Consider the following 22,400-nt stretch of genomic DNA (forward strand, 5'->3'; position numbering starts at 1 on the left):
ATAGTCATAGTCATAAGAATATGAAATCACATCTTTCCACCTTCCTAGTGGCTATTTTACCAAAATCAATCTACAGATACAATGCACTCCCCATCAAAATTCCAACCCAGTTCTTCATTGAGTTGAAAAGAGCAACATGAAATTTCATGTGGGAAAACAAAAAAACTAGAATAGTGAAATCCATCCTCAACAACAAGAAAACATCTACGGAAATCACTATCCCTGACCTCAAGCTATATTACAAGGCAATTGTGCTGAAAACTGCATGGTACTGGTACAGAAATAGGCACATGGATCAATGAAATAGAATAGAAGATCAAGAAATGAGCCCTCACATATATGGTCACCTGATTTTTGACAAAGGAGCTGTAAACATTCAATGGAAAAAGGACAGCCTATTCAACAAATGGTGCTGGTCCAACTGGCACTCAGTATGAAGAAAAATGAAAATAGACCCGTTCTTATCTCCTTGTACAAAGCTCAAGTGTAAGTGGATCAAAGATCTCCACATTAAACCAGATACACTGAAACTATTAGATGAGAAAGTAGGGAAAACCTTAGAACACATAGGTACAGGAGAAAATTTCCTGAACAAAACACCAATGGCTCAAGCTCTAAGGTCAAAGATTAACAAATGGGACTTAATGAGATTGCAAAGTTTCTGTAAGGCTAAAGACATCGTCAAGAAAACAAAACGGCAACCAACAGAATGGGAAAAGATCTTTACCAACACCACATCAGATAGAGGCCTAATATCCAAGGTGTACAAGGAACACAAAAAGCTAGACACCAGAGAATCAAATAACCCTATTAAAAAATGGGGTACAGAGCTAAACAAAACATTTTCAGTTGAGGAACACCGAATGGCCGAGAAACATCTGAGGAAGTGCTCGACATCCTTAGCCATCAGGGAAATGCAAATCAAAACAACCCTGAGATTCCACCTCACACCAGTCAGATTGGCCAAGATCCAAAACTCAGATGACAGCAGATGCTGGCAAGGCTGCGGAGAAAGAGGAACACTTCTCCACTGTTGGTGGGGTTGCAAGCTAATACAACCACTCTGGAAATCTGTCTGGCGATACCTCAGAAAATTGGATATAGTACTACCTGAAGACCCAGCTATTCCACTTCTGGGCATATACCCCAGAGACACTTTAATACACAACAAAGATATATGCACCACAATGTTCATAGCGGCTCTATTTATAATAGCCAGAAGCTGGAAGGAACCCAGATGTCCTTCAGAAGATGAATGGATACAAAAATTGTGGTACATATACACAATGGAATACTACTCAGCCACCAGAAACAATGACTTAACCAAATTCTTAAGAAAATGGCTGCATCTAGAGAAGATCATCCTGAGTGAGATAACCCAGTCCCAAAAGAACAGACATAATATGCAGTAACTGATAGTGGGATGCTAACCCCAGAGGCTTGCACTCCCCCAGAATCAACTCACAGACTGTATGAAGTCCAAGAAATAAAGAAAACAAAAAAAATATACATATATTTACAAACAAGAAGACTTTGACTATTTCCATGTTTCGTTTTGTTTTGCATGTACTTTATGCTTATTGTAACTATTGGGTTTTCAGTGCGTACTGTCGGGCCCTTGAAAAAAATCAAGTACTGACTAAAAAAAATACATTCACATGGTTTTATGTGAAAAATTATTTTAATGTCTGAAAAAACAGTACTGACAAAATCGTATAATTTTAAGCAAAAAATGTTTAAAATCTGTACATTTATCTTTGTTTTGTAAAATAAAGTCGTCATTTCTGGATCTTGTATTCTATTTCATTAATCCACGTGCCTATTTCTGTACCAGTACCATGCAGTTTTCAGCACAATTGCCTTGTAATATAGCTTGAGATCAGGGATAGTGATTCCTGCAGATATTTTCTTGTTGTTGAGGATGGATTTCGCTATTCTAAGTCTTTTGTTATTCCAAATGAAATTGCACATTGCTCTTTCCAACTTCATGAAGAACTGGGTTGGAATTTTTATGGGGATTGCTTTGAATCTGCAGATTGCTTTTGGTAAGATGGTCATTTTTAAAATGTTGATCTTTCCAATCCATGAGCATGGGAGATCTTTCCATTTTCTGAGGTTTCCTCAACTTCCTTCTTTAGAGGTTTGAAGTTCTTGTTATACAGGTCCTTCACTTGCTTAGTTAGAGTCACACCAAGGTATTTCATAGATTTGTGACTATTGTGAAGGGTATCTTTTCCCTACTTTTTTTCTCCACATGTTTGTCCTTTGAATATAGGAAGGGTACTGATTTGTTTGAGTTAATTTTATATCCAGCCACTTTGCTCAACTTGTTTATCAGCTGTAAGAGTTCTCTGGTGGCATTTGTGGGGTCACATAAGTACACTATCATGTCATCTGCAAATAGTGATGTATTTATTTCTTCCTTTCCAATTTGTATCCTTTTGATTTCCTTTTGCTGTCTAATTTTTCTGGCCTGGACTTCCAGTACTGTGTTGAATATGTAGGGGAAGAGTGGGCAGCCTTGTCGAGTCCCTGATTTTAGTGGGATTGCTTCAAGTTACCCACCTTTAAGTTTGATGTTGGCTGTTGGTTTGCTGTATATTGCTTTTATTATGTTTAGGTATGGGCCTTGGATTCCTGTTCTTTCCAAGACTTTTAACATGAAGCTGTGTAGAATTTTTCAAATGCTTAATCAGCATCTAGTGCAATTACCATGTGATTTTGTTCTTTGAATTTGTTTATATGTTGGATTACATTGATGGATTTCCATATATTAAACCATCCCTGCATTCCAGGGATGAAGCCTACTTGGTCATGGTGAATGATCGTTTTGATGTGTTCTTGGATTCGGTTTGCAAAAATTTTGTTGAGTATTTTTGCATCAATGTTCATAAGGGAGATTGGTTTGAAAATCTCTTTCCTTGTAGGGTCTTTGTGTGGTTCAGGAATAAGGGTTATTGTGACCTCGAAGAATGAGTTAGGTAGTGTTCCATCTGATTATATTTTGTGGAATAGTTTGGAGAGTACTGGTATTATTTCGGCAATAAATGTCTGATAAAATTCTGCACTGAACCCATCTGGACCTGGGCTTTTTTTTTTTTTTTTTTTTTTTTGGTTTGGAGGCTTTTGATGACTGCCTCTATTTCTTTAGGTGTTATGGATTATTTATATGGTTTATCTGGTCCTGGTTTAACTTTAGGATCTTGTATCTGTCTAGGAATTCATCCATTTCCTCCAAATTTTCCAACTTTGTGGAGTATAGGCTTTTGTAGTAGGATCTGATGATTCCTTGAATTTCCTCAGTTTCAGTTGTTATTTCTCCACTTTCCTTTCTGATTTTGTTAATTTGTATACTCTCTTTTTGCCCTCTGGTTAGTCTGGCTAAGGGTTTATCAATCCTGTTAATATTCTCAAAGAACTAGCTCTTGGTTTTGTTGATTTTTTGAATGGTTCTTTTTGTTTCTATTTGGTCTATTTCTGCCCTATGTTTGAATATTTCTTGCCATCTACTCCTCTTGTGTGTATCTGCTTCCTTTTGTTCTAGAGCTTTCAATTGTGCTGTCAGGTTGCTAGTGTATGCTCTCTCCAGTTTCTTAATGGAAGCACTCAGAACTATGAGTTTTCCTCTTAGTACTGCTTTCATTGCATCCCATAAGTTTGGGTATCTCATGTTTTCATTTTCATTGAATTCTAGAAAATCCTTAATTTCTTTGTTTACTTTTTCTTTGACCCTGCTATCGTTTAATAGAGCATTATTTACTTTCCCTGTGCATGTGGGCATTTTGTTGTCTTTGTTGTTGTTAAAGACCAGCTGTAGACCATGGTGATCTGAGAGGATGCATGGGAGTATTTCAATCTTCTTATATCTATTGAGGCTCGTTCTGTGTCCAATTATGTGTTCAATTTTGGAGAAGGTGCCATGAGGTGCTGAGAAGAAGGTGTATTCTCTTTTTTTAGGATGATATGTTTTGTAGATATCTATTAATTCCAATTGGTTCAAACCTCTGCTAGTTTTACAGTCTCCTTGATCAGTTTCTGTTTCTGTGATCTGTCCATTGGTGAGAGTGGCGTATTGAGGTCTCCCACTATTATTGTGTGGGGCTCAATGCATTTATTGAGCTTTAGTAGGGTTTCTTTTATGAATATCAGTGCTTTTGTATTTGGTGCTTATATGTTAAGGATTGAAAGTTTCTCCTAGCAAATTTCCCCCATACTGAGTAAAAAGTGTCCTTCCTTATTTTTTTTGATAACTTTTGGTTTAAAATCTACTTTATTCGATATTAGAATGGCCACTCCAGCTTGCTTCTTGGGGCCATTTGCTTGGAAGCTTTTTTCCCAACCTTTTACTCTGAGATAGTGTCTGTCTTTGTTTCTGAGATGAGTTTCCTGTATGCAACAAATTTCTGGGTCTTGTTTATGTGTCCAGTCTGATAGCCTATGTCTTTTTATTGGGGAATTGAGTCCATTTATGTTAACAGATATGAAGGAATAGTAGTTGTTTTTTCCTGCTATTTTTGCTTTTAGAGGTTGAATTCTGCCTGTATGTCTTTCTTCTTTTGGTTTTCTTGCCTAGGAGTTTGCTTGTTTTTATTACGATGTAGTTCCCCTCGTTGTATTGGGTTTTCCACCTATAATTCGTTGTAGTGCTGGGTTTGTTGTCAGATATTGTGTAAATTTAGTTTTGTCTTGTAATATCTTAGTCTCTCCATCTATGGTGGTTGAGAGTTTTGCTGGGTTTAGCAGCTTTGGCTGGCACCTGTGCTCTCTTAGGGTCTGCATGATGTCTGTCCAGGCTCTTCGAGGTTTCATAGTCTCTGTTGAGACATCAGGTGTGATTCTGATTGGTCTGCCTTTATATGTTACATGGCCTTTTTCCCTTACTTCTTTTAATATTTTTTCTTTACTTTGGGTACTTGGTGTTTTGACTATTATGTGTCAGGAGGAATTCCTTTTCTGATCCAATTTATTTGGAGTTTGGTAGGCTTGTTTTATGCTCAAGGTCATCTCATTCTTAAGGGTAGGGAAGTTTTCTTCTATGATTTTGTTGAAGATATTTACTGTGACTCTTAGTTGATATTCTTTGCCCTCTTATATTCCTATTATCCTTAGGTTTGGTCTTCTCATTGTGTCCTGGATCTTCTGGAGATTTTGGGTTAGGAGCTGTTTGGTTTTTGCATCTTCTCTGACTGTTTTGTCTATGTTTTCAATGTTGTCTTCAGCCCCTGAGATTCTCTCTTCCGTCTCTTGCAGTCTATTGGAAATGCTTGCATCTGTGACTCCTGATTCTTTTTTAGGTTTCTACCTCTAGGGTTGCTTCTTCTTATTTAAGGATCTCTATCATCATCTTGAGGTATGATTTTTTAGGTCTGCGTCTTCTTTTTCTGGAGTGTTTGACATTCCGTTGTTTGCTGTGATGGGAGAGCTAGGTACTGGTTTTGCCAGTTTGTCTTGGTTTCCCTGGGTTACGTTCTTCCCCTTTCCTCATGCCATCTTGTTCTCAGTCTTGTGTCCCTGGCTCACCCTGGCTCACCGCTGGCTCACTGCTGGCTCACTGCTGGCTCACCACTGTTCCAGTCTTGTGTCCCTGGATCACTGCTGGATCACCGCTGGATCACCGCTGGATCACCGCTGGATCACCGCTGGATCACCGCTGGATCACCGCTGGATCACCGCTGGATCACCGCTGGATCACCGCTGGATCACCGCTGGATCACCGCTGGCTCACAGGTCTTCCAGTCTTGTGTCCCCGGGTCACTGCTGGCTCATTGCTGGCTTACTGCTGTTCCTGGTGGCGCATGGTCTGAGTGCATGTTCTGTACTCCGTGTTGTCCGGCTGGGAATAGCCCGATGCCTGGTTACTGGTTCCCTGAAGCAAGCTGGGGGAGGGGAGGGGAAACTGGGGGACCGCACTTTTTTGTGTGTTCAGCAGAGATCTTTCTGTACCCCGGCTAGTCGAAATGCCTTCTAGACAGTCCTGTGTCCCTGGATTATCGTGGACCACCGCAGGCTCACCACTGTTTCAGTCCCGTGTCTCTGGCTCACCGCTGTCTCACCGCTGGCTCACTCTTGACTCCTGTCTTGACTGGATGTTCTTTGGGTTTTATTGTGTGTCCTTGAGCCTTTTGGGTCCTCCTACAAAGCAGAATATCATTAGAAATACTTTTCTATTCTTGGTCTCTAAGTTATCCAGCCTTTGGGTCTTGGCCCACCAGGACGTATCAGGGATGGGCTACCTCTGGTGGCATGGGTCTCAAACTATACCCATGATTGGCCACTACCAGAATTTCTGCATTACCTTTCCCCAGCATATTTCATATGCCTTACAAATTTAGGACAAAGGTTTTGTTGCTGTGTTGACATTTCAGTTCCTGGACTGGAAGCCTTGCCTGGTTATACAAGATGCCAGCCCACCCTCCTTATCTTCTATTACTAAGAGGCTTAGTTAGGTGTGTATTCATAGATGTTGGGGAGTTTTCATTGCACTAGGTTTTTAGTTAATCCCAGAGATGCCCTTCTCTCCCAGTCTCTGCCATTACTCTCTTCTATCTTCCTCTCCACCTGATTCCTCCTGTTACTATACCCTGTCCCCTAGCCTTTCCCCATGCCTCATCCACCCATGATGTCTCATCTATTTCCCCTTTATTGAGAGATTCATGTCCACATTTCTTTATTTATTCTTTTGTTCAGGGACATCTACGTTATTTCTAGTTTTGGGCTATTTTGAATAAAGCTGCTATGAATATAGTTGAACAAATATCTTTTGGGGGATGATCTGAAATTGCTATATATTTAAATGCTAAATTCTGTACCTCAAGATCTGGCTTTCCTAATCAGAGAAAATTCCATACATACCAGCTTTTGTTGTACAAACTTTGCTTCTCAATTTGAAGCTACTTGTTAAATAAAAATGTGTTCAGCTAATTACTGAAGAGAATAGAGTTAGGCAGGTTCAGTTACCTGGCTGGGGGTTGCAGGTAGGTACCCAGAGGAGGAGAAAAAATAGTGGTAGAGAGAAGCAGTGTGGAGGAGGAGAAGAAAGGGGGAAAGGTCTACATTGGTTATTATGAACCAACAGCAAGTGCCTGAGTAAAATTTCCATCTTCCAACCCTCAGTAAAGCAGGCTGCTGGAGCAGAAATAACCCATGAAGATTCAAACAGCAACTCTTTTGGGGTATATAGCAGGGAAGTTGCCAGTCCAATCATTAGAAAAGTAGATTAAGGGTTATCCCCCCAAGTAATTGATAGTTTGAGTTGAGAATCTTCTCCTCTTAATCCTGTTATTTTTAGGTTTGTTCTTTTCACCATGTTCCAGATAACCTGGATGATTTGTGTCAGGAACTTTTTTTATATTTGACATTTTCTTTGACTGAGCTACCAATTTCTTCGATTGTATTTTCTACTCCTGAGAGTCTCTTCCTATATTCTGTTGGTGATGCTGTGTCTGTACTCCTTGCTCGAGTACCTAAAATTTTCATCTTCTGGAGTCCCTCAGTTTGTGCTTTCTTTATTTCTTTTATTTTCATTTTCAGGTCTTGAACAGTTTTCTTTGTCTCCTTTACATGTTTGATTGCATTTTTTTTAAACATGTATTTATTTTATGTATGTGAGAACATTATTGCTGTCTTCAGACACACCTGAAGAGGGCATTGGATCTCATTACAGATGGTTGTGAGCCACCATTCCATTACAGATGGGAACTGAACTCAGGAACTCTGAAAGAGCAGTCAGTGTCCTTAATCACTGAGCTATCTCTCTAGCTCTTGGTTCTCCCTGTCTCTCTGAGGGTCTCCTTAATAATGTTCTGTGATGCTCTCAAGGCTACTTACTCTTTCCTATTGCCCTGATTTCTTCAGCATCTTAGACCAGATTCTTCCAGATCATTACCGGTTTAGGTACTCCTGGTATTTATGACAACAATCCTTTTCTTGTTTCTAGATGCAGGATCTTGGGCCCTTCTTGGTAAGATACAATGTTCAAAATATTCCCTGCTGGGGCTCTTCCTATGGGACTCAATAAAAAGAAAAGATATTGTTATACTTTTTTTTGAAGAGAAGGCAGAAATATTAATTGGTATCTAGATGGTTGAAAATTCACTTTGGATCCCTACAGACAATATCTCAAAAGCATCCTATTAAATACTCTATTCTTGGGGCCTGACTGGTACCTTAACCTCCTACCCTTCTGTAGGTCAATCAACGCAGCTCTTTGGTGAGTAATGGCTCAGGGTAGAAAGAGATGCTTGTAAAGACTGCATCCATATTTTAACTCTCCCATAGCCTGGATAATCTGATAGCCTATAGTGAAGTGGCATGTTCTTAGTGTCATTAAACAAAAATTAAAAGAACAATATAGGTAATATTATATATTGTGTTAGAAACCTAGTCAGACCTCTGTGTGGTCTTTCATGAAACAGACAAGGAAGAAATGGGTATTTGAAAATTCCTCAGTGAAGCATACAGTTTGGTCCTGGATTAGGAGACATTTTGGAGGCCTGATCCTTTTTGATGCCTAGGAGATGAGTCATAGAAAAACATTTATGAAGGCAACCTGGAATTAAGGTTTCTCTGGCTCTTTAGCCCTTTCCCTCTTTTTCTTTACTTTTTTGATTTGACTCCTGTTTATTTGGTCAGACATTATTTGAAGCATATGGAAAAACAGCTATATTTTCTGGTCCCCAAACTACCATTATCATTGTCATTATTTCTAACAGTTTTCTGAAGACAGAGGCTTAAGGGTGGACTGCTTAGAGAATAACTTAAGCAGATGTTTAGGTAATCAGAGTCACTCTTCTCTTCAGCCTGTTTCCCTCACAACACCACACCCTAGGGGGATTAGGAGACTAGTGGGAATGGAGGGGAGTATGACAAGCAGGAATGGGTACAGTATTTTTGAACAGGTAACTCTGGTTACTACAATCCTGTTTTGAAACCCCCCAAATTTGTTATCTTTAGCCAGAGTGCTTCCAGCATAATAACATTTATTACTTACAGTCCAATTAAAGCAATATTTTCAATATTTGTCATTTTTTTCATGTTAAATCTCATTCAATTTTCACTATGCCCTTGAAGGGAAGATTTTAATATAAGCATTTCTCATGTGAATAGATCTACTTGGAGGTTTGAAAATGTCTAGGTTCTTTTTTAAATCTCAGCACAGCTGACATGTCAGAAAAGATGGACTTTGACTCTCGGTTCATTCTTCTGAGGCCTTGGGACTCTAGGTCACTCTATATCCCCCATGTTCTAATGTTCCCAACTATCATCACATTGTCTCCTTGGCAGCTGTAGTTGAAGGAAGGGAAAACAATTATATGGCTTCCATTAGAAGGAGAGGTAAACTCCTTGGCCACTTTAAAATTATGCTTTCATGAACTCATTCCAAGATGACTTCTGCTTTTTTTATCCAGAAGCTAATTTTGTCATCATTGGAGCTGTAATATCAATGGTTATTTCTTTCATACCTGGTGTGTGATTCACTTTTCTTATATGCAAAGATTTTATAGATTTCTGACTACTGTGACTGGGATATGTATATATATATATATATATACATATATATATTTATATATGTTTATATATATATATATAAAATATCTGCTGATCTTGGCAGTCTCAGAAAGGTTTTCCCAGATGTTCATGTTCCAGACAGTTTCAGATGTGTGGAGGGTTAAGTCTTGATAATCACCTGAGGACAGGGAGTACTGATTAAGTCTTTATATTTTTGTGTCCCTGTGCTTAACATGAAAGCATCATGCTACCTAAGGTATTAAAATGTCAGAGAGACTCATAATGCCCCAGTCACTGGCTCCTCAGCCATGTTTCATCTATCTATATTGTTATAATCTTTTAGCTATGGTCCAAGTGTCCTAGATCTTTCTTGCCCTGTAAGAGATACTGTGACACAGAGACAGGAGGCCATATTCTAGTTTATGGGGTCAGTGGGTGTGCGCTATGTTTTTTTTTTTTGTTCACTTTTGCAGACCTGTGTGTGACACTAGTTCAGTTATTTCTTCCTAGATTGCTGTGTCTCTAATAACGCACAATGATGATATTTACTGGGGAGCATCTTGAGAACACAGGTGCTGTGGTAACATCAAAAAACTTGATACGTCACTCTTGGCAGGTGGTTACTGAGATACATTCTTTGGCCTTCATGTTTCTTATATGTCAAAAGCTTCTGTTTACTCTAGGTCACCAAAATGCCATATACCAATACACCACCACCTTGAAGGAGAGTGGGATATGGCAGGCGAGGCAGTCAGTCACTGAGATATTGTGTTGGGAAACAGTGAATAGGGTAAGAATAATGCAAGGAAGGATCTGATCAACTCTGGAGTCCCCAGGGACTGTATAGTATTCTCTAATGTTGGTAGCCAAAAAATTCAGAAGAATGAGTTGCCTCTAAATGAAGATTTTGCAGGTGTTAGCATTTTTGGCAGTTTTAAGTGGTCAAGATGAATATTTGATGACACCAAGGCCAATGGTATACCAGCAGTTCGAATATGAGCTTGACAGGAAAGATTTTAAACTGATAATACTTGATCTTCATTTACAGCTACATAAATTAGCCCAGAATACACAGGTTGTAGATGTAAGCTTTGAATCTGGTTTCTGAACATTTCACCACTGTATTTTTCATGGCCTTACCCTGCTGATCTGAAGATGTCTAGAAATGTTGAATAAATTAAGAATTATTTTTGAGCCTTCTTTAGAGCTAATTTTGAGATGAAAGTGGTGTGCTGCTGGTGTTGATATCCGTGAGACTTTTCAGCCTGACTTGCTAAGAATCTACACTCACCGGATCTTATATATTTTGCCTTTCTTTATAGTGGCTCTTTGCTCTTGGTGTGGGATAGCAACCATGATTTTTCCCAATAATTCTCATCTCCTTCCACATACTTTCTTCTTGACTGGCATCCCAGGACTGACTGCTGCTCATGTTTGGATATCCCTTCCCTTCTGCTTCATGTTTGTTTTGTCACTAACTGGAAATGCAGTCCTGCTTTCTCTCATCTGGATAGAACACAGGCTCCACCAGCCCATGTTTTTGTTTCTTGCAATGCTCTCTTTTGTTGACCTTGTCCTTTCCCTCTCCACTCTGCCCAAGATGCTGGCTATTTTCTGGTTTGGTGCCACAGCCATCAGCTCCTATGCCTGTCTGTCCCAAATGTTTCTCATCCACGCATTCTCTGCCATGGAGTCAGGAGTGCTGGTGGCCATGGCCTTGGACCGCTTTGTGGCTATCTGCAACCCACTGCATTATGCAACCATCCTTACCCCTGAAGTTGTTGCCAAGATTGGAGGCCTGGTGACACTTCGAGGCGTGGGTTTAACCATCTTCTTTCCAAGCCTGGCCTGTCGACTGTCTTACTGTGGTTCCCACACAATTTCTTATACTTACTGTGAGCACATGTCAGTGGTGAAGCTGGCCTGTGGGGCCACAACTGTGGACAGTCTGTATGCTTTTGCCGTGGCAATCTTTCTTGGTGTGGGGGATGTGACCTTTATTGCCTACTCTTATGGACAGATTGTGAAGACAGTGATGCGTTTTCCTTCACCCGAGGCACGTGGCAAAGCAGGAAGCACATGCACAGCCCATGTCTGTGTTATCCTTTTCTTCTATGGACCTGGCTTTCTTTCTGTGGTCATGCAGCGCTTTGGGCCATCCACAACCTCTGCTGCCAAGGTCATTCTTGCCAATCTCTACTTGCTCTTCCCCCCTGCTTTGGACCCAATTGTATATGGGGTTAAGACCAAGCAGATCAGAGAGTGTCTGTTCACAATTATAGGCTCCAAGAAGATTGAACCCACTTGACCGTCATTTTGTCAGCTGGACCTCAGGAGTCATGATGGCCTTTCTCCATAGATTCGAATCTCTACTGACCAAGTCATTTGCCTGGTGGGGACAGAAAGCATCCTGGGATATTGTAAGAGAGAAAATATCTTCTGGGGTCTCTGATGTTTTTATATTGGAATACAAGACTAAGAAAGGTGCAGAATCTCAGTTTTTCACTAAATAAATGAATTCACTTTTGGATCCTTTTCTTCTAAGAGTTGATACTTTCTGTTGATGATATAGATACATCAGAAAGTTAAGGAATAGGGTATTAGCTGGGCATGGAGATACAGGAGTGAAGCTGAGGCAGAAGAAACACGAGTCTGAGGTCAGCCTGGGCCACAGGAAGAATTGAAATCTGACCAGAGATACATAGATGACCAGGTCACGCACACAAAAGGATTTTTACACACTTGGCATTTAGTGGAATCTGTAAACTAGATGCTTATTCTGAATATTTGAGAAAATAAGGCAGCTCTCACCAAGTAGCATGCACATTCAGCCTACACACAGGAGCAAATAGATTCTTTCTGATGGAGAAATTCAGGCTTCAGAGAAGTATCAATCTATAGTAATATCTTGAGTTTGAGTTAATAAGAAAAAACTTTAGACCAGTGGTTCTCAATCTGTAGGTCACAACCCCCTGAGGACCAAATATCCCTTTCAGGGGTAGGCATGGATGTTGCAGCCTTAGGAAGGTTGAGAAAGTGCTTGATTCTAGAATTGCAGAAGGAGCCTGTTTATTTTATATATTATTTCAGTTTAATTTTGGGATAGACAACTCTTCTTCTAATATTATATATTTTTAAACCTTGAGAATAATAATTACTATTTTTTATTTTCTCATTTTTGAGTCTGATGGGTAGAAACTATAGCACAAAACTGTATTGTTCACAGTAGTTTTTCTTGATTCTCACCCTACTTACTTATTTTTCTCTCTTCATTTCTAATCCTCTCACTCATTTCTCCACAAACTCCTCCCATTGCCACTCACTTTAATGTATTTGCTGTATGTTTAATTACATTACATGTCCTTGAAATACAACACATAGTATTTCCCTCGTGTTATGCATGCTGTATTTGGAAGTGCCTTTTTTGGGTTCCTTAAATGCTTGTTCTCCCTTCAATCAGAGTTAGCACACATTCCTGTTCTTAATTTCACTGTTGCTTATTTGCTTTATTTATTCATTTATTTATTTTTTGGAGAATTTTTCAACCACATCAATTCACTTGTTTTCCACTGTCAGAAATCTTGGTTTACTTCTTCTTTATTACAACGTTCTAATGTATATGTATTTTTTGAAAGGATGACTTGTCTCTACTAGTCTTGTCATGGTTCCTGGTATTTGATTAGGAAGTAATAAATGTTCACTTAATAAACGAATTGATCTTTCTTTAACAAACTGTTTAGCAATAGCACATTTTCCATCAGCCACATCAGTATAATATGTGTTTTGGAATAAATGATTGAATAACTAAATTTTTATAACAATAGTGACTCTTCAGTGTATTTTATTGAAATAAAATAAACTATTATCCGTATCACATCACAAATACTTTTTTCCCATTGCATTTGTCTTCTGGTCTTTTCCATTTCCTCTTTCTTTCCCTGACATTATTTTATTTTATATTGAGTATTGCTCAGAATTTCAGCATGTTATTCAGATAAAAATCTGAGGAACAGATGGAATAACTTCGAGATTATGCAGGTGGATTCTGTAAGTGGGTAAAAAATTATCTCCAAGGAACTTAGAAATCTCTGAGGACTTTGGATAAATCTCTTTTGCACAATCCTCTGAATATGTTGGATTAATGAAAAATATTATTAGTTAAGGCAGATCCTGGGTGCTAACTTCTTACACTGTGGTACTTGAGATTTTTTGAGGTTTGGTCTATTGCTAAGTTTTTAATGCCAAATCCTATTCCCAAAGCTCTAGTCCTACCAGTGACATTTTATGTTTACAAGCCTTTGTTGTGCAAATCATGCTCATTGATTTAAACTATTGGTTAAATAAAATAGGCAACAGGAAATTAATGAAGAAATTAGAGTTATGTAGGCTTGGAGTGACCTGGTTGGAGGTGGAGAGACCAAGGGGAGAAGGAGGAAGGAGAGGAGAGAAGCTTCCCTCCAAGCATCCACGAGGGAAGAGGAATCATGAGTGCATGGTCAGGAGAATCAGCAAGTATCTGGCTTACACCACTGGAGAGGTAGCAAGGCCTGCAGTTAGTAGAGCAGAATAGGGGTGACCCTACCCCCAGTAATTGGTTGTTTCCAATTTTATATAGAATTGTATAGAATTTAGCATTAGAATACATAGTAATAGACAAAACACCAACAATTCTTGTTAGAACTTCAAGTCCTTTAAAAAAGAAATTGAAGGAGATATCAGTAGAAGAAAAGGTCTCTCATGCTCATAGATAGGGTAGGATTAACATAGTGAAAATGACCATCTTAATAAAAACAATGTAGAGATTCAATGTGATATGGATCAAAATTCCAACACAACTCTTTACAGATCTTGACAAAGCAATTCTTATCTTCATATAGAAAAACAAAAAACCCGGCATAGCAAAAAAAAGAAAAAAAAATCAGTATATTAAAAGAACATCTGGAGGTTTCACCGTCCCTAATCTCAAACAGCACTACAGTGCAATAATAATAAAATCTGTGTGGTATTTGTAGAGGAACAGATAGGTTAATCAAGGGAATCAAATTGAAGACCTTGAAATAAGTTTACAACCTATGTATACTTCAGTTTTGTCAAAGAAGGCAAAACCATACAATAAAAAATAAAGTTCTTCAACAAATGGTGCTGGTCTAACTGGAAGTCTGTATAGATGAATTGCAAATAAATCCTTATCTATCACCCTGTATAAAACGCAAGTCTAAGTAGATCAAAGACATCAACATAAAACCAGTTACACTAAATCTAATAGAAGAAAAAGTGGGGAACAGCCTTGAACTCATTGGTACAGGAGACAACTTCCTGAACATAACACCAATGGCTCAGGCTCTATGATTAACAATTGATAAAGGGAGTCTCGTGAAACTGCACAGCTTAGAAAGGCAAAGGACACTGTCAATAGGACAAAATGATATCCTACAGATTGGGAAAGAATCTTCACCAACACTACATCTAATAAAGAGTTAATATACAAAATATATAAAGAATCAATAAGTTAGACACCAAAAATCAAAATAACCCAATTACAAAATGGGGTACAGAGCTAAACAGAATTTCCAACAGAGAAATCTCAAATGCGTAAGAAGCACTTAAAGAAATGTTCAGCCTTCTTAGTTATCAGGAAAATGCAAATAAAAATGACCTTAATATTCTACCTTATACCAATCAGAATAGCTGAGATAAAAACTCAAGTGATAGCACATGCTCTAGAGAATGTGAAACAAGGAGAATACTCCTCTATTGCTGGTGGATGTGGAAACTTGTACAACCATTGTGTAAATTAATTTGATGATTTCTCAAAAAATTAAGAATAGTTCCACTTCAAGACCCAACTATACCACTCCTGGGCATATACACAAAATATGCCATATTATACCACAGGGAAACTTGTTCAACTAAATTCACAGCAGTTTCATTAATAATAGTCAAAAAGTTGAAAAAATTCAGATGTCCCTCAACAGAGGAATGGATAAAGAAAATGTGGAACATCTACACAAGAGAATACTATTCAGCTATGAAAAAGAAAGACATTATAAATTTTGCAGGCACATGGAAAGAACTTGAGACCATCATCCTGAGTGAGGTAACCGAGACCCAAAGGAGATGCGTGGTATGTCCTCATTTATATGTGGATATTAACTACAATGTACAGGATACCCTTTCTACACTCTACAGAACCAAATAACCTAAAGAAAGAATGCTTGCATCTCACTCAGAAGGGGGAATACAATAGTTATAGGAGGCAGATGGAGGGAAGGAACTGGCTAGAAGAAGGAATGGGGAGGGGAATGGGGCAGGGGCAGGATCACTGGTGTGTAGAGACAGGAGAGAAGGCCAGAGGGCCTGGAGAATGAATGGAAATATGCAGCTGGTCAAGGTGTGGTGGTGGCTGACATCTCAAGAACATGGCAGAGACCTGGGATAAGGGAAACTCCCAGGAATCAGTGGGGGTGACCTTAGCTGAGACTCCCAGCAATGAGGATATGGAACCTGAAGAGGACACTGTAGCCAGGCATCAGTGGAGTGATAAGAATTGATAAGAATACCAACTCAGCCACAAAACTTTCCACTTAAAATTTATCCAGTCTACAAGAAATGCAGTGACACAGAGCAGAGACTGAGGGAATGGTCAAGCAACAACCAGCTCAACTGGAGACACATCCCATGGGCAAGCATCAGTCCTTGACACTGTTAATGATACTCTTGTTATGTTTGCAGACAGGAGCCTAGCATGACTGTTCTCTGAAAGGCTCCACCAAGCAGGTGACTGAAACAGATGCAGAGACCCACAGCCAAACAGTGAATGAAGGTCATGGACTCTTATGGAAGAGTTGAGGTGGGGGGGGGTTGATAGACTTGAAGGGGATAAGAACATCACATGAAGACCAACAGAGACAACTAACCTCAACCCTTGGGGGGCTCTTAAAGACTGAACCACCAACCAAAGTGCATACACAGGTTAAACCTAGGTCCCTCATACATATGTAGCAATATATAGCTTGGTCTTTATGTAGGTTCCCCAACAACTGCATAGGGGCTATCCCTAAAGCTGTTCTGTGTCTGTGGAACATGATCCTCTAATTGGGCTGCCTTGTCTGTCCTCAGTGGGAAGGATGTTCCTATCCCTGCAGAGACTTAATGATCAAGGGCTTGGGGGGAATGCCCAGGGGGGGGCTTCACCCTCTCAGAGGAGAAGAATAGGGAGGTACAGGGGGATAGACTGTGTGCGGGGGGGAGGTGAAACAGTGAAGTGGGTAGTTATATAAAAGATTTTGGATGGAGCAAAGAAGGGAGAATTGTAATAATGTAATCTCCAAACTAAAGGAGAGAAAGGAGAAAAAGTACCAGATTCCCTTTCTTCACGGCCTACACACATTTACTTTTAACCAATACTGTTTTTTAGGGTAGTTTTTCTTGAATCCATTATACTAGGAAGGGCTTCCCATCATATATTATTAAATTCTTTGGCTTTAATCCACAATATTTATGATCATTATCAATATTTTGGTGCAATGTACTTAAACACCAAACCCAGAGCTCACAAGGACTGCTGTGTCATACTTAGCATAGTGCACGAAGTTGGTAGATCAAATACATAAATAATTAGACCCATCACGAAATTATGACATTGTAACTCATGGATATGCTTTACATACCTAACCTGTTGAACATCCAAGCTTAGCAGCATGACGTACTGTAGATATCACTTATTTTTATGTCTAGGCAGCTACATGGAAAGCAGAGCTCAATGACACTGTGCAGCATCGGAAGACAATGCTGTCACATGTACATCACTAACTTGGACAACATCAGAATTCAAAATTGTATGGCTTAGACTGAATGCACAACAGGTTTATGCCACTTGTAAAGCTGGACCTTAGGAAGTTGAGAACTGTGTGAAAATGGTTTACCTGATGAAACTTGTAGCTTCCCACAATGTGTGCGTGAAATAGTTGTTGACTAAAGGAGGAAAAGAAATATGAACTGAAGCATTGCTGTCATGGAAACTGTAAACACTCGATATGTGATGGGTGACTGCTTAGTATTTTTAACATTCAAATGAAGTGGGCTCTACCTTTGTATTCGTGTGGCATCAGTCCAGTGAGGGCCGAATGGAGAAGGCAAAGAACCTTGGGTAAGAAAGACTTTTTTTCTCCATAGGAAAGTGACTCAGTTATGAGTTTCCAGAAGCTAATACTTCTAGCATCTCTAATCAGAGCATCCCTTGTGCCTGAGCCTGATTTGGGAGAATGAGCAGTTCAAGATTTATGGCTCACAGAACATGCATTGGGCCTCTGCTCCATCGACCACATGTATATATGACTGTCTGTCTATATGTACGGTCATGCATACATACATACATATTTATATGTATACCTAAGTATGCATGTGCACTTGTGAAGTTGATGAAGCACGTGGTTGAGCCTGACAGAGAGAGAAAGACACACACACACACACACACACACACACACACACACACACACAGAGAGAGAGAGAGAGAGAGAGAGAGAGAGAGAGAGAGAGAGAGATAACCTGACTTTTTTCTTTCCTTCCTTTCTTTTCTTTTCTCTCTGTCTTAAGAAGAGGCCCTAGCCTAGCCTGGCCAGCAAGGGGACTTTGAGCTAAGAAAAAAGAGCCCAAGTAACTAAGCTTTTCTTCCCTTAATCTCCTGATACAATCAGCCAGAGTTAAATTGCCAGAAGTTACCAGCTTCTGGACCCAGAGAGAGTTAAACTGCTAGCTGCAAGTAGCTATTAGCCCCCAAATAGCAAGAAAAAGTTAAATGCCAGAAGCCAACAGATTTTGGCCTCAATCACCCAAGCCATAACCCTCCTCGCTGCCTGCCTCAGTTTACCCTATGTATCCAGGTGTCATTACTAGATTTGTCTACTTATCAATCCACCCACCCTTCTGGGATTTTTCACTCACTTCATATGTCTCTCCAGTCTGAAGACTAACTTAGGCTTTGACCAGATGTGCTGCTGATCCTCAGGGACCTACCCATTGGTATTAACAGCCTTTCCCAGAGCCTGCTCACAGTCATGGTTGCCCCTTTGAGGAGACATCGAGAAGGAATTTTCATAACATCTACAACCAGCACTAAGATGAAGCACAGGACTTGGGCTGTGGAAATGAGGTAAGATTTGTAATTTTGTGTTGAGGAAAGCATGCTGAGAGCTGATTATTTTTGAAGCCCTGTGGAAAGAATTATTTCTCAGCTTGGTTAATGAGGCTGCAACTCTGCAAATACAACTGTTTTAACATATCTTGGTACTTTCTCTCTCTCTCTCTCTCTCTCTCTCTCTCTCTCTCTCTCTCTCTCTCTCTCCCTCTCCCTCCCCCCTCCCACTTCTCTTCCATGTGTGTGTTATACATACATGATTTTGTGGATGTGCACACATGTATACATGGATGCTCCAGCATGTAGAAGCCAGAGGCAGATGTTTATCTGTCTCTCTCCACCTCATGCTTCTTGAGAACGGGTTTCTCACTGACCCTGAGCTCACTGACTCAGACTGGCCAGTGAGCTAGCTCATCTGCTGTCTCTGCCCCACAGGGCCTGCACTGCAGACATTTGACTTACTGAGCTTTCTCTCCAGCCCAGCTTCTCTCAGTGGTTTTAGATACTGTTCCCCTGAGTCAGAAGGTTTGTTATTTCCAGGTCTGGCCTGAGCACTAACAAGAAGAATTAAGCACACTGACACAGAGATCACAGAGGAACTTCGAGGTCAGCCTGAGATTCTCCCAGGTCTTTCTGCATGGTCTCATTTTCTCCTCCTCATAGCACACTAACGCAGGAGGATGCTACTAATGGTGTCGACAACTTCGGAAGCATTAGCTTCACAGGCCATGAGTGATGTGTTTAATTTTCTCTTTAACATTCAGAGATTGCTATGCATTCCTTCTGAGCACCAAGTCTCCCCATCATCACTTCAAAGTTAGAGCAGAGTCACTGAGGAGGCTGGAGTGGTGTTTGGAAGCTCTGTGGCTTGGGGTTATGGGAAGGCTTAGTAGAACCTTCCTGAGTTTGGCAAGATTCCCCTTTTCCAAGTACTCAGTGCTGAGTCTGTCTTCCTCATAGTTGAGCCAAAGCTTCAAATTCAAAAGTACATCCCTGAGGACAGCCCCCAAAAGACTGTGCCCAGCTTGCCATATTGGGATCTCTTAGATGTGTTTGTTGGAGCCATGCCTCTGAGTGCTTTGTGTCTTCCTTTTATATCAGGGCATTGTCGTACACCTGCTATTTCTACATCTCTGTCTGTGTTTTTGTTTTTTTTTTTTCCTTTTTTTATACTTTCATGGACTACAGTAACAAGTACCATTAAGGAGCTTAAGGGCAGAATCAGGTCACAGCCCAGAGAGGAGGCTTCCTGCCGGTTAGATGTAGTCTAAGAAGTGACTTCTAGTGACCATCAAATCCCTTCTTTTCTGTACACATCTAGAACCCTGACTTGTCTCTTACAGCTGAGATTCAGCAGAGCCCCTCACCCATGAAGCACACAGAGTGGGTGGGAACATCAATGCTCAATTGTCACCTCTCAGTAGATACTCTCTATTTATTATGATGTCCTTGTCCTGAAGTCTGGCCTCTGCTTCATCAACTTCCCACAATTTCAGGTTCTTTAGACCTTTATCTTTCTCATTTACTTATTATGTAATTTCAACAGTTGGGCACGTGTTTCTTTACCCAGCCATAGACAGGATCAGTTAGATTCCAGGTATGCTGCATCATGCTCTGGGAAGTCTCCCCTAAGTAAGACAGCATGCCCACTCTTCAGGGATTGAGTGGTCTTACAGTACAAAGTAATCAGTGCAGAGGCACAGCAGTGAAAGGATTATAATTGAGAAGAAAAGGGGGCATGTCAGGCTGCCCTACAGAGCTCAAGAACCACTTGAGAAAAGACAGATGGCTTGGGCTGAATCTGCATGGCTGTGAGGGAATTACAGCCTAGTCCCTTTTGCCTTCCACTTCCTGCTCAGAGAGTTAGATGCTTTTCTCTCTTCAGGCTCCTGGAGACAAACACTTTCTTTGTTTTTATAAGGCCCACTGAAGACCACTTAGTAATACACAGGGCTCTTGGCTTTTAGTATGGGCACATAAATCACAGAGGCATCAGATGCCAACCAGCAGCATCTATTACCCCCCAGCCTCCCTAATATTGCTTCTGTAGAAGATATGGACACACTTCCCGTATGCATAGTGCTAATTTTGCTTTTCTGCTGAAAAGTGAAAAAGCAGGCTTGTAACAGAAGAGGATAGCTAAGAAAGAGAATAAACCTTTTCTTTGTATGGAGTAGTAAGTAATTATGGCGGAACTGTTGTTCTTGGACAGATTACCACGAAGCTCTCAACAAAACTATCCCTATTTCTTTAAGCTTAGAGGGAAAGAAAAGCCTGTGCATTGTTCGTTCACCAGGCATTTTGGATTTTGTAGTAGTTACAGACAGAGTTCAGAAGAAGTATTATAGCAATCACTGATTTATTTTGAATCACTCAAAATGATCTGTGGATGTGGGATCATCTCAACGTGAGTCATGTCTGGCTCTTCATGTATGTATATATGAGTCCCAGCAAAGAGTAATACTATTTCAGAGTTTATCTTTATCTTAAGACAAATATTTTAAGTCATAAACGTATCATCTAAATTTCTATAGTAATGATTCAGGGGTGAATCAAATGAAGCAGAGTAAACAGAGTAGCTCTTTCAGACTACCTGTGTCTCTTATTAACATACTTGGAGCAACAGGAATTAATCCCTTTTTTATTAATCATTCGATTCATTTACATCTCAAATGATATTCTTCTTCCAAGGTAACAAGAGACAGAATATTTGAAGCATAGAGGGAACATTAGTGGATGAAAAGAAAAAAGGAAAAAAAATGTGGTACCTCATTCTTTAATTATTCATAATAATAATGAAAGCCATATGTTGTAGAATAATGTCAGTCTAGACGTTGAAGCACACTTTGATTAATATTTATAGCTAGGTGTATAGCTGATATTCTTTATTTTACTGTCAGATGAGAATTAAAGGCTTAGAAATTTTAAGTAGCCTGCCGACGTTTTATTACTAGAATACAAAGTAGAAATAGCTGAAATTCAATTAAGTTTGATGTATACACTGTGAAGAGCCCACTATGCTGGTTTGTGGTTACCAAGCCTACTGAGATCTGATTCTGTCTTTTGAAATAAAACAATGTGACACCGAAAGGAATTTTATGATGCTGACATATCAGAAAGTTATAGGTAGACAAAGGCAGATTATAAAACATAGACAACATTATAAGTTTGGCAAATCACTGCCAATCCTTCTGGAGGAGTAGAGGACACTGGACTTTGAATTTTGACGGATGAGAAAGATCAATTTGGATAAGAGAGGAAGGAGAAAGCAGCATAGAAGTCATGTATAATAGGTCTCTGTGGTCATAAAATTGCAATAGCAAAAAAAGGAGACAGCAAAACGTGTAACTGGAAACACACAACTGCTAGGAAAGCAATGCTGTAAGGCAACCTGGGAGCCTTGTGTACCCAGGCTGTGACTTATTCCATGCATGGTGTTCCCCAAAGTGTGTGTGTGTGTGTGTGTGTGTGTGTGTATAATGTGTGTGTATGTATGTGTGTATGTGTGTGTATATATATATATATGTAGTGTGTGTGTATATATATGTAGTGTGTGTATATATATGTAGTGTGTATATATATATATCTATATATATATCTATATCTATATATATATATATATGTAGTGTGTGTGTGTGTGTGTATGGGAGGCAAATTTTAGGGAGAATTTGTGATTTAAGGGTTGAACGTAAAGATTTTAAAAGCTCATAACAAAGATGCAGAGTGCTACAGAGTTTACATTAAATGTTTCTCCAAC

At 39.7% G+C, this 22,400-nt stretch overlaps 1 protein-coding gene across 1 annotated transcript; it reads left to right on the plus strand.

Annotated features, from left to right (window-relative positions):
- Positions 1-10,861: 10,861 nt before the first annotated feature.
- On the plus strand, positions 10,862-11,815 carry LOC308418047 (olfactory receptor 52K1-like; the record flags this gene model as incomplete). Its single annotated transcript, XM_080913383.1, has 1 exon — positions 10,862-11,815. One exon carries the CDS (start codon positions 10,862-10,864, stop codon positions 11,813-11,815), a length of 954 nt encoding a protein of 317 aa, XP_080769509.1.
- Positions 11,816-22,400: the final 10,585 nt, after the last annotated feature.

The sequence above is a fragment of the Micromys minutus genome (assembly GCF_963924665.1).
Source record: "Micromys minutus genome assembly, chromosome: 2".
Lineage (NCBI taxonomy): Eukaryota > Metazoa > Chordata > Mammalia > Rodentia > Muridae > Micromys > Micromys minutus.